Source organism: Camponotus floridanus, unplaced genomic scaffold, assembly GCF_003227725.1.
Source record: "Camponotus floridanus strain SB8 unplaced genomic scaffold, Cflo_v7.5 scaffold7, whole genome shotgun sequence".
In the NCBI taxonomy this organism is placed as follows: Eukaryota; Metazoa; Arthropoda; class Insecta; order Hymenoptera; family Formicidae; genus Camponotus; species Camponotus floridanus.
In genome coordinates, this window is record NW_020229838.1 from 2706436 (window position 1) to 2719968 (window position 13533).

The window sequence follows — 13533 nt, forward strand, 5'->3', positions numbered from 1 at the left end:
AAGATACGTTGCTTGAAAAAATTGAGAGTTTGATGACAAGATAATAACTTTGCTGCGCATTTTCACGCAAAAAAAAAACACGACAGAAATTAATTACCTTCAAAAAGATTTATATAATTAAAAGATTTATATAATTAATTTATATAATTAAATCAAAAAGATTTATATAATTAATGAAATATGTTATAGAATATATTATATAATTAATGAAATATTTTGCTATTGTTAAAAAATTAGAGTTTTTTTTATAGAGGTGTGTATAATTAAATAATTTAAAATATAATTTATATGCAAACATGGAATTTTTTTATGAGAATACTTTAATACGACCTAATTTTATGCCATCCGCGTTTTCAGGGAATGTATTGTGCAGCGTTCCTCGTGTTAAACATATTACGCTCCTGGGATTAACGGTTACATTTGCGATAATAGTATAATGTTACAATAGAATGGCGCGCTAGAGGATTACATGTACGGCTGGAAGTAATTAATTAAACAATTAACTATTCACAGGTAACATTATGCGCAATTTTCAACGAAAGAAATAGAGTAAGGTGGTTCCGGAGACTAGGCATTCATCTTATCCAGGGTGCTGGGAAAGACGGAGGACTTTTTTTCCGTTTACTATCCAATTTTGTTCAACCGCTTTATTGTTCCTCTGTTTCTATCTTCATTTATCTCCATCTTTTCTCCCAATTTTTCGTCCGCGTCCGAGACACCTCGAGTGCGAAATATCGGAAGTAAGATTACCTTCGCGTTATTTTGCATAGAGCCGCATTATATAATTTTATTATGGCGCATCGATTAAAACTTTGCAAGTCATTAACTGAGATTTATCCCCTCGAGACATAGAATAATGATCTCTTTCTGTACTTAGTTCCACGTCGGTTTACATTCTTCGTCCTTCCCCCTGCGTCCCTCTTGCCTTCTTTTTTCTTACGATTCCATCTTTATTTATCTTATCTGGACTTTTCTCCTTCTCTTTTCCTCCTCTGCTCTCTAATGCCGCCCCTACTTCGCGTTTCTGAGGGCTTTAAGGTTTGAACGTGTAATCTTCCTGTTCCAAAACTTATTCCGCGCGCAACGCCTCTTATCCAGAACTTGTCGCGGGCATTTTCACCTGGGACGGGGTGGTGACAACTTTCAGCAAACAGTGATTACAAAGGCAGAACTGACAAACATTTGAAGCAAGAGAGGGTGAACAGTAGATGGCTATCCATCTCTCGCGATGGTATCCGGCTGTTACTTTCCGAGCATGTTTTTGCCACTATTGTTCAGAGTAAAGCTTGACATTAACTTTAACTAATATTATACTTATAACAGAAGCTTTATTCCGTAATATTTTATACGTGTATATTGTTTTCGGATTTACGGAAGTGATAAGATTTAATTTGAGATATACGGGACGAGATATACGGGATGTAAAAATAATATTGTAACGATGATTAATTACTGTCTGACATTGCCCGTGTCTCATTTTGGTTGTATAACACGTGAAAGAAAGCAATGGAGTTATGAATTACGAGAGAGAACGTAAGTAGATAAAGTATAATTCAGGCAGAAGATTAATTCACCCGGTGGGGACTATAATCCCAAGTTTAACGATGAAATATAATATTCGGTAAATACACACACACACACACACACACACACACACACACACACACACATATATATATATAAATGAGCAAATGTATTTGTCTTTTTTTAGTAATTACTCGTTAATGCGCACATGAGTAATGATTGAAGATGGATGTCTTTCTTTAGGAGGAATATCAAAATTAAGCGAAAACAATAGATTTAAAGTTGCGAATCGAATTATTGTATATTACGCAAACTTTTAAATAAGTCTTTTCATGAAAAGTTTTATTTCGATTAAGATAAGAAAAGAAATTTCCTCAAGAGAAATTTCCTCAAATTCTTTATATAATTAAAAGAAATGATAAAAGTATATTTTAATTAATAAAAAATGTTTTTATATTTTATGCGTTCGTCACTTATAAAATATATTTTAGAAAGATAGAGAGAGAAAGAGAATATATATCTATACATATATTATAATTCAATAAAATGTTATTCATGAATTGCATACTATTTTTAAATGGATGATTCAAAAATGCGATTGTGTAATGCCTAATTTTTTATTTTAAAAAGCAAACGACAAAAATTGAACGAGTTCCAAAAGCATTAAACGTTTAATTTCAAGAACATCCTCTGGATCCTTCTCCATGGCTGTCCCGACCGTCCGTAGCGCATGAAATTCTTTATATAATTAAAAGAAATGATAAAAGTGTATTTTAATTAATAAAAAAGGTTTTTTTTGCGTTCGTCACTTTTATAAAATATATTTTAGAAAGGTAAAGAGAGAAAGAAAATATATATCTATACATATATTATAATTCAATAAAACGTTATTCATGAATTGCATACTATTTTAAAATGGATGATTCAAAAATGCGATTGTGTAATGCCTAATTTTTTTATTTTAAAAAGCAAACGACAAAAATTGAGCGAGTTCCAAAAGCATTAAGCGTTTCATTTCAAGAACAGCCTCTTTTTCCATGGCTGTCCCGACCGTCCGTAGCGCATGAAATTATTTGAGCGTATTTGGCTATAATTCATCGCAGGTGTCGACTCGCTGAGCAAGCAATTCGTGCGGCTCTGCGAATTTACGTTAATTTCCACGAGGCGGGCCACGTGCGCCGCTGTTCCGAAACGGAGGAAGTAGAAGCGGCCGGTTAAAGTCAGACAAGCGTGCGTATGCACCGCCTCCTGCAGCGAGTTTACTGTGTTCTCGGTCATAAGATTAAAGGTACGCCGTCAGATGAAACGCATGCTGTTTACAAACTATTACGGTCGGTATTACGGCTTCAGGATACGTCTGCGCGATTTCCATATATTGCTTTAAATTTATATTTTATTAAGTTTATATAGTTACACTTTGTTCTAAACGTTAATTAGTCCTAACATATTCTCCTGCGACTTACGTTAAGCATGTGTATTTATTATTAAAGCTGAATATTTAACGTTAAAACAAAGAGAGTTTGCGATGCTGCGTTATATTTCCCGAAGAGTAAATAAGAAGATTTATTCTCTCTTCGCATGAAATGGTACGCGGTTTGTTTGAATTTAAATTTATGTACTCGCGTGCGAAAAGAAACTTAAGTAAGGTTTTGTAACGTGACATAATACTTGTCAGGAAATGAGCTTAAGAGAAAAACGTCGGAAACGGCGACGAATTCGCGACGGCCATGAAATCTTCTCCTCTCGAGCGATACCCAAAAACTTTTCCGGACGCCAGACGAGTTATTTACACCGCAAGTCGCTCTTTTTTCAGCGCGGTTACACCCGCCCTACGGGAAAGTGCGAAAACGACGCGATACTTATACAAGGCAGGCCATAAAAGCCGCCATAAATTGCACCCTTGATAAAAGTAGTACTATATTTAATGCCGGCCACCCGCGGGTTACACCTGAATACGAATTCATTCGTCTTGGTAGCGTACATTTTATCCATAGAATACGACGCGGGTTCGAGAATCGCGCTGCTTTCGGCTTCGGGATTATAGCGGCATATTTGCCGCTGCTCGTGAGTTTCGTTTCTTATTCCCCGTGGAATCCAATAGGATCGACTCTGGCGAGTGTGACACCGCGATAGTCGTGAAACGTAAAGATTATTATATAAGCCGTTCTTCGATTTTATTCACTATGTCCTTAATAATAAAAGATTCTCCCACGTAAAAATTCTCCAACTGTAAAGTCTGCAATTTTTATATAGAAAAAGTAGATTCCGCAGTTTCATACAATTTTATACATACTATATATTGATTAATAATAGAATATAATTTTCTATCTTTAAACTGTTTTTATATATTAAACTTATAGAGTCAATCATTAATAGCAAGAAATTATTCTAATTACGATATATTTGAATATAATTTGCATAGATATATTCTATTTATTCTTTCACAGTTGCTGAAGTAAGTGTGATTTTTGTAGTTGCATGCAATAATTAAAAACACTGGATTATAAAAATACAAATTCCTATTTTCGTTATCTTTTTTTAATCAACATTAGAAATTTTAAACAATATGATTACAAAGTCAAAAACGTAGTAAATGGATAATGATGATTAAATTCAACTTTCCTTTCACGTCACACACACACACTCTATAAAGTAATATTATCTTGTTATTTGTAGACGTATATAAACTGTTAATGAGTGACTCAAAGGGTAATACGATCTAAAGATAGAGAGAAAATAATTTATAAAAAATGATTTTATAATATTTATCGAGCGAATTTCATGTAAAAAGCGGTCAATGTTAAATAGAAATTGCAATGCAATAAATGACGAATGTGAAACTATGCAGTACAGCTTTCAATCAAAAATTGATAGTTGTTGAAATCAAAACTCAAAATAACTCTTATTGAAAACTGTTTTGTGCGCAAAAAAAGCTATCTCGATTATTTTTACACTTCACAAGCATATTTTTCGCAAATATATTTATATTATTAAAGTTGATATATAAAAGACACATAAAAAAAGTAATTTCGAGAAAACATACAAATACATAGATTTAAATAAAAAATAATTATGCTTAAAATATATATGAAAAAATTTGTATGAGATGAAATAAATCATATTATATTATGCTTTTTTACTTTCTGTTAGATTTTAATGGCGAAAAAGGTATTTCTGTTCATCTTTCTTGTATTATATTGTTGGAAAGATGAAAGTTTCGCTTCCAGACAGAGAAGACAGATGTTATATCCACCGCCGATTGTCTATCCATACGGAGGAACATTCAAGGTATTTTGATCTCTCAATACACATTTTTTGCTTATAAAAGAAACCTCATTCCTTAAGTATATTAAGTATATATTAAAAATATTTTATTTTAATATTTTATTATTCAAATCTCAAATGTTCAGAGCGAGGTTTTCCGCGTCATATAATTGAAAAGGGAGTCCTGATTAATTTAGAAATTAATTTTTAAATAAATTTAGATATAAATTAATTTTTAAATAAATTTAGAAATAAATTAATTTTTAAATAAATGTAGAAATAAATAATTTTTAAGTTTTGCTGTGCGTATATTTAAAAATTTCGCCAAATATTTCTCTTAGAAGATCATCAATTAATTACGATTCTCAGAACTAATTCCGCATAGTTTAACTGTAAAAGTAAATCCTGAGTAAGAGTAAATCCTGTTCGAAGACACGTATTCTATGTCGCGGCAACTATCCTCCATCTAACAAGCTAATGACACTCCCTATCTTTAGATGTAGTAGATTTTCGTAGTTATCTTGTAGACTCGGTTTCGTCGGAATAAACTTTCCGTCTTGATGCTCAAAGAAACATTTCTTGAAGTTTTAGTTTAGATGCAGCTAGTTTTACACGTGTTCCACCGTCTCAGGATCAATCGTTAAGTGAAAATTTAATTTACGTAGTTTGGTGTAACATGATATCTTAAATATTGCATACTTTTAAATTAACAATTTAATTAAATTAAAAGGAATTAGGCTCTATATGTATTTAAACAACACGATAAGAAACTAGCGAATAAGAGCCACCGCGGATGGTAATGCGTAAATTTTTAATTGTTCGCGAAAATTTAAACGTGCACGAGGCATATGTTTCACTTGGTGTATTTATCAAGATATAGATTTTCATTTTTGAGAATTCTATAAAACTCCTTTTACCCCCCTGAAGAGATGTAGACGAGAATATAAAATATCAGCAAGCGAAAGACTCGGATTCGATTCCCGATTCAGCGACTTCACCCCGATATTTTTCTCGTCTACATCTCTTCAGGCGGGTAAAGGGGGTTTTATAGAATTCTCAAAAATGAGAATCTATGTCTTGGTAAATACACCAAGTGAAACATATGCCTCGTGCACGTTTAAATTTTCGCGAACAATTGAAAATTTACGCATTACCATCCGCGGTGGCTCTTATTCGCTAATTTAATTAAAATTTCTATAGATATTTAATTGTTTTCAAACTAAAGATATATTTTGCAAAAGAATTTATTATATGTATAAAACATATTAAAATAAAATGTGTTATGTTTAAATATTACAAAATATTAGATATTATATAATAATTTTATTATAAAATATTTGATTATAAAATTTTATTATATATAAAATATTATATAATAATTTTATTATAAAATATTTTATTATAAAATTTTATTATATATAAAATATTATATAATAATTTATACATATATAAATTATTAAAATATATTATCACATATATAAATTAATAATTTATATGTACACACGTTTTAATTTATAATAATCAAAATAAAAAAGAAAACAGCAGATTAGATTTTATTATCATCATGATAATTACTTATGATTAATTTATTATTTTAAAATTATTAAAATTCTAAACGAAAATTGCTGTCTTACATGTAAAGTCTTAATTTCTTTTACAAATTTATTTTAACTAACTCGATTAATGCATAGTAGAATTAAAAATAATAATTAAAAATAATTTCATGAATACAGAGTGCTGAATTATTTTTAAATACAAATTTAGCACAGCCGTTGATAATAGTGCTATTAATGTTTTTGACAGCGAGAGAATAAATTTAAATTGCGAAAATATTCCGACAGGATGTACGTTGCAGAACGTGATTGATAATTAACTGCATTTTTATTTGTGCCAGCAGCCACAAATTCTTTAATTAAATAGAAAAACTTTAGCCGTACTTTTCGCTCTCGCGGTAGATGGGACGAAGTTCGATGTCATGATGAATTGTTTGTTTTGATTTTCGCTGCCAACGAGAGAATCTCAACGATCTATCTCTCTCTCTTTTTCTCTCTCTTTCTGTCTCTTTCTCTCTTTTTTCTTTCTCTACAAAGGAAAAAATTGAACGGAAATTAAACGAAACGTCCATAAAATATCTGGTCAACGTATAATTTTTTTTCAATTTAACGTTATTCTCATCTTGTGTCGTCATATTTTAATTTTAATTTTGTATATGAAATAGATGTATTTTCTCTACAGATTACATATATAATAATAATTATTAATAAATAACTTTTAGATTACACAGCGATACATTTCACGATTGGAAAATAACTTGCCATATCGACTGTTAGATGGCTATAATTTTATAGTAGATACATATAAGTTATTCATAAATTTGATAATTACAAAAATTTATTGAAGAAGTCTACTTAAATTCAAATTGATGTCAATGTACAATCAATGCATCAAGGAATTATTAATTAAATTAAATTGTAGCAGCTTTTAATAAATTAAATTACATCGCTACATGTTTCCTAATTAACGATAGTATCAATATAATTCCTTTATAAAGAATAAAATAAAGAGTATGCTTTCGAGTAGTTTAATATTTCTCAGGTAATCGTAATATGTGGCCAGATGACGTGACACAGTATTTATACAATATGTTGACATATTGTGTAAACAATGTCGCTTGTAATTTTTCAGGTCTTTGGACTAATATCCAAGGAAGGCACGTTTATGATAGAACGTTGATGATATAACCTATTATACTACTACAGGCAGAAAGGGAAATTATAAACCAGTGATATCTGACTTCATTATAATTATTGTTAAAATTAACTGAGAATATAATGACTATCTATTTTATATATTTCAAAATTGTATGAGTGTATTTTTTTAATATTAGTTATTTATAATATTTCAAGAAACTAGTGAGAGAAAAAATGAATTTTGACAGTTTTATTTTTTAATACTGTGTATGCATTTCTTTTATGAATTGTATATATATTATAAAATATAAATGAACAGATTAAATAGAATATTAAATTATTATACATTTAATACAAAATTTTATAGTCAAATATTATTAGTTTCAATTGTGAAGTATTATATTTACAAGTTTATTTATTATAAAATTGCTTAATTTAATTATTACACTAGTGTATTAATAGTGCCTTGTATTTTAAATTCAAACTAATATCTATGATAATTTATATTTTAATACCATGTGATATTAATTTTAATTACAATTTTAAAGAGATAATCAAAATCAAGTTAAACATATAAGTTTATAGATTAATGTTTTGCTTCGATAATGATCAATATTATTTCGTTATAAAAATCAGATCTAGAATGTAAAAGCTTTTAGAAGTTAGTGATGATAGCATAACAAACATTTTGATGGCAGATAAGATGAAGCTCGATGTCGAATAGTTTATTTTGATTTTCTAAGAGCTCTCGTTGCTTCTTTTAATAAGAAAGAAATTAATAAATGGGAAATAAGAAATACAATAACAAAATAATAATGAAAATAGCAATATAGTTCCCCGACGTTAAGAAACAGAATCAGTGAAACGTTAGATGATTGAGTTATCATAAATTGATAAAATATTAAAGCACTTTCTTACTAATATTAGGAAAATATGAGAGAAATGCTAAAAATACGCGATGTTCTAGAATGGACTTTGACAGTAAAATATTGTTTGCATTTAATCTCGCTTTTTCTACCACTTTTCGAAAAGGAGAAATAAAAAATTCGTATGCACATAAAATGTAAAAGACAAATTGTATTCAGGTCAATGCACGTAGAAGGACATCGAAATGTACGGTATGTTGATAAAAGCGATGAAGCAAATCGACATCGATTGTTCGCGTTACTTATAACACGAGATAGTCGTTGTGCCCCCCTTTCGTGGAAAGAGAGCCTTTAATCCTAGAAGCAGCACGACAATTGTAAATATTTGAATGTTTGCTTTAAAACGTGAGCGATCAAAGGAGCAAAGCGGATTGAAGCGCGTTTCGGGTCACCGCGCGTGTAAACTCGCGGAAGAAATTATGTCGGGGTTTGATTGTGATTTGCGACGCGAGCAAAGGAGAGAAAGCAATGTCGGATAAATCTTCTTTTTCAATTCAGCGTTATTCTATGAGATATTACATCCTGTAAGTAATATCGTTCCAGCAAAAAATGCAACGAGTCGTGATCAAAGCCAGTTCGAATACATTTCACGAATGCCTCTGTTTTATTGCGTACTCGATGAAGCGATACAGGATTACAATATCCTTTAAATATCGCGAGGGAAGCTTGAAACTCTTGGTTCTGCGTACCAATTTAACAAGAGATGTTTGTATTTCTTTTGGAAATTGCTATTCCCGTCGCACGCTTTAACAAATGCGCAATATATCCGGAATAAAGGTAAATTCCCATGTAAACATTCGAGATTGTTGAAACAAAGCGCGTCGCAGTCGCTCACGAGAGCTCTGGAGATTCCTGATGTAAATGCATTCCGAAAATACGGCAGCTCGCGGAGATGCTGCGGATGCAGTTTTGCTTTCGTTTTTCCCGGGAAGATATTTAGAAAAGGAATATTGATCTTACCTCATCTTCATTTCTACAAGTAGCAAGATGCAATCGGTCCATCTCTCGTGGGAAAATTCAGATTTTATCGATCTATACCTAGGTAGCGAAAACGTTGCACAATTTATAGATAATAATGACAATATGAAGCGAGAGATATTTGCGATGCAAAAAAGTCAATCGAGAAAAATAAGAAAGACTTATATATTATTTAATAAATAGCGATATATTCAAAAACCGATTTATTTTTTTAATCATAAATATTTTAGTTAACATCGATTTTTCTTTAGCAAAGATATCGATGCATCCTTTAATAATTTTAGACATCATGTGTAAGTTATTTTTAAAATTTCGCATAAAGCAAGCTTATTTAAATATAGTGCACGGATATGATGAAAAATGTTCATCTTTTTTTGTTTCTTCTTCATCTCATTCAATGAGACAATAAAGGAAAAGAAGTTGTTTTATTTGATGAAGATAAACTTGGACAAAAGTCACATTTAAAAGGAGCACATTTAAAATATAAAATATCAAAAGGAACACATTTTAAATATAAAAATTATTTTAAATGCTTAACTGCGCGTTATCAAAAGAATAATAATTCAGATTTTATGTTGAGAACAGAAAAGGAAATAATAGCAGAATGTATTATAAAGAAAACAAGTGTTTTGCAACTCTACAAGTAGAAATTTTTAATTATCTCTTCTAAAAACAGTTTTTACATGTCTTTTTCGACAAAAAATTTGTTAAGTAAATATTCTTGTTACAATTAGATATGCAGCTGTTGAACGTTTGTAAATCGTGCAATGCGTTCTACAGCAACTTGAATAAATCTGAATTTGTTATATATATATATATATATATATATATATATATATATTAATAATATATTATAATATGTATTAAATACATAGTATACTTGAATAAAATATTAATTTATATATGCATATAATATTTTAATATTATTAATAGGTAATATTTTAAATATAAAATAAATATTTAATTAAAAGGACATTATTAGAATTTAAATTAGAATTTAAAATGTTATTGTTAATATTCTTATAATGTTTCTCAGGAAGGGGAGAAGCGCCAAGTAATAACATAAAACTGGCAGTGCATCTTGGCAATGTTGACTTTTGCATAAATAATACGAGGTATCTAAGCAAAGTACGCCTCGCGCGTTATAAAAACTAATGCGAGAGAAAGGACAGGTTTGGCGAGTCGCCAGAGAGTTGTATGTAGCTTCTCTGTCATCTGCAGGTTGCGAAAATAGCATAAGGATAGAGATCTTCCCTTGGGGGATGGCCATCAAAATATCGCAACTGAAAAAGATTAGTCGGGAAAATTAATTTCAAAAACGCATGAGAAATATTTCCCTCTAATTTTCCACATTAGTATATATTCATTAGAAACCTTCGCATACATTTTCCGTTATTTCGTAAAACGATACACATCGATACCGTGATATCTTGCGAGCTCTAAGGCTCTATGAATCTAGCTTTCTTCCTCGCTCTTTTTGAAATGCAATCTCGTGTCTCTTCTCTCGTATTTATTCTGGTCTCTCATCGATCTTCCCGGAAATGTACGAGCTGCGGTCATCGACGGTCCCGTCGATGTCGTTATTGATACTCTTCGCATTTCATCCCTTTTTGCTTCTTGGTCGAGCTAGGTCGGATTTGTGCTTCCCTCCCATTTCGCGAGATTGATTTACGACAGCGCGTAATCTCTAAAATGAATTCGCGAGTCCTATCCCGCCCTATCGCGGTCAATTTCTTTCCTTACGGCTCGAACTGCCGCGCATATGAAATTTTATGTTTATTACAAGATGCCATCACGAGAGAGCGATGACATCAACTTCCTCCGCTGAGGCTACGTTCCCTTCTTTTTCCCGGCGCGCTATCACCCAAGAAAATCACAAAATTAATTCTCGTCCACTTCCTGTTCCTCCGCATCTCTTTGGTCTATACTTTTTCGAACGAGCAAGACAACTACTCTTCTTCTTCACGCGACGCATATTTTTTATTCTCCAACCAAGTTCAGAAAAGCTCTTGCTTTTATCTCGATCGCTCGAGATAGATCTTTTATATTTTCAAGGATAAAAGAAAAGGAAATATTTCAAGTGCGCGAGTTCGCAAGATTCTTTAAGCTTCTGTAGAAATGTGCGAACTTGTTTACTCTATTTCGTGGTTATCTTGTTTGGAATTTCGTGGCGTTATTTTGTAGAACATTTTGTAAGAAGTTGTCGCTCATAACATTTAATTAAATATTGTTTAATATTGTTTTTTTAAATTTTATTAATTTATGTTTTTAAGCATTCATTCATGTTTTTTTAAAAAAGGTTTTTTATTTAGATTAATCTATTAAAACATTTATATATGTAATATATATATATATATATATATATATATATATATATAAATGACTTTAAAGTATCATATTAAAAATGTCTTAATTATATATATTTTAATTATATTTAAATTTAACATTTAAGTAATAAATGATGTATTAGAAATGACACTATAAGTAACTTCTAACCGTATCTAATACTTCTGTGTAATACTATTGCGCAAATATATTTGTGTGCATTGTATTTGCTATAAGCTCGTCGTGGGATACGCGGTACCTGTAGAACTCTCGGGCAGAAATGTGGTTTATGGACAGAATTTTCAGTTCCAATATGTTTTGCCACAGAACGCGACGTTCTTCACAGAGTTCTTCGAAAATTCATCACGACGACGTCGCAAAAGTGTTAATTGGGATGAGAGGATGACTATTTACAGGCTTTTAGAGGAGGGACTTGAGACGTGAGAACTGTTTCTCTCTTTTGAATTTGCGCACTGTAGATGAACATGATATCCGAAATGATAGCATGAAAATTTGCATTGTTAAGTGCATATTAGATGCGTCTCGAATGATCGTAAATTAAATCTAAAAAGACGCACAGAAATTCGAAGAAATAATTCAGATATTTTTCGAGAGATGATTATTCACGGAAAAAGTTTCATTTTTTTAATACAAATATTTTTTATATACATATTTATCAATCAATTAAAAAATATACATATGTTGACTTGTTAAAATATTACATATGTGCATTAGAATTGTGTTTTATTTTTAACTCATTTGATTCTTTACCATCAATAAAATTGTCAGTGTGGTCGATTTTAATTACGTCTTTTATTTTATTTACTGGCGACTTTCAAGAATTTAATGTTATTTAACTTATTTATTTCACAAAATTGAAATGTGATATTGTAATTAAATATATGTATATAATTAAATTTTTTCTACAATTTATAGAAAAAGAATAAATGGAAGAGAATGCATGAAAAAAAGCATATGCGAAGCAGCGATGATGTCATTACAGGATGAAGGACTCGTGGGAGAATTATTGCATCTCTTGCTCACGTAAAAAAGAAATTTTAATTTTTATATTTTTGTGTTAACATTTTTATATCATTATATTTCTTCGAAGATTCCGAAATACAAAGTTTATTAATTTTAGGCCTCAACAAGAAAATAATTCCTTAGATTCCGAATACTTAGAGGCGCTGAAATTTGGACAAAGAAATTATGATTGTTCGCTGATTTACCCATTATGTCTGTCTGGTCAAGGAATTCTGGATCAAATCTCAAAAGTGATATCATAGAAAATTATAATATCCAAAAGCAAGCTCCAAGAATTAATTGCTCTGACAATGACAGAAAAATCTTTACTTTTAAATATTTTTCTGTTATATATATAAAATATAAAATACTAATCATCGAAAATAGTAACTAAAAATAATGGATTTATACATACAAATAAAACAAGCTGCGTATTATGAGAAAAATCTAAGATTAAAAAAAAATAAATATATGATTTTAAATATGATCTATATTTTTATAGTTAAAGTTAAATTATAGACTATTTATCTTTATATGTAATTAAAGTATTATATACTATTTATTTTTATATATATTTATATATTTATCCAAGAGAAAAAAAGAAACAGTTTTTTTTAATTTTTATTATCTCTTTACAAAGATATAAATTTAAATTTGTCATTATTATTAAAAATTACCAAATTTCCTACAATTTTCCAATCAATACATTTAAGATAAATTAAAAATTGCTTTGAATCGATAATTTAATGCCATACAAAATTTAATTCTTGAACGATAAAATTAATTTTCAAATCTTATAATTT

General features: G+C 30.0%; 2 protein-coding genes across 2 annotated transcripts in view; one reads left to right on the plus strand and one right to left on the minus strand.

Moving 5' to 3' along the window:
* The window catches only part of LOC105256064, an 89088-nt gene that overhangs the window by 43011 nt on the left and 32544 nt on the right, over positions 1–13533 (minus strand). The window lies entirely within an intron of this gene.
* Positions 4675–12993, plus strand: LOC112639504. The gene is made up of 4 exons (XM_025413686.1): positions 4675–4812; positions 11945–12147; positions 12644–12751; positions 12849–12993. The coding sequence occupies exons 1-4, from the start codon at positions 4681–4683 to the stop codon at positions 12991–12993; spliced, it is 588 nt and encodes a 195-aa protein (XP_025269471.1). The 5' UTR covers positions 4675–4680.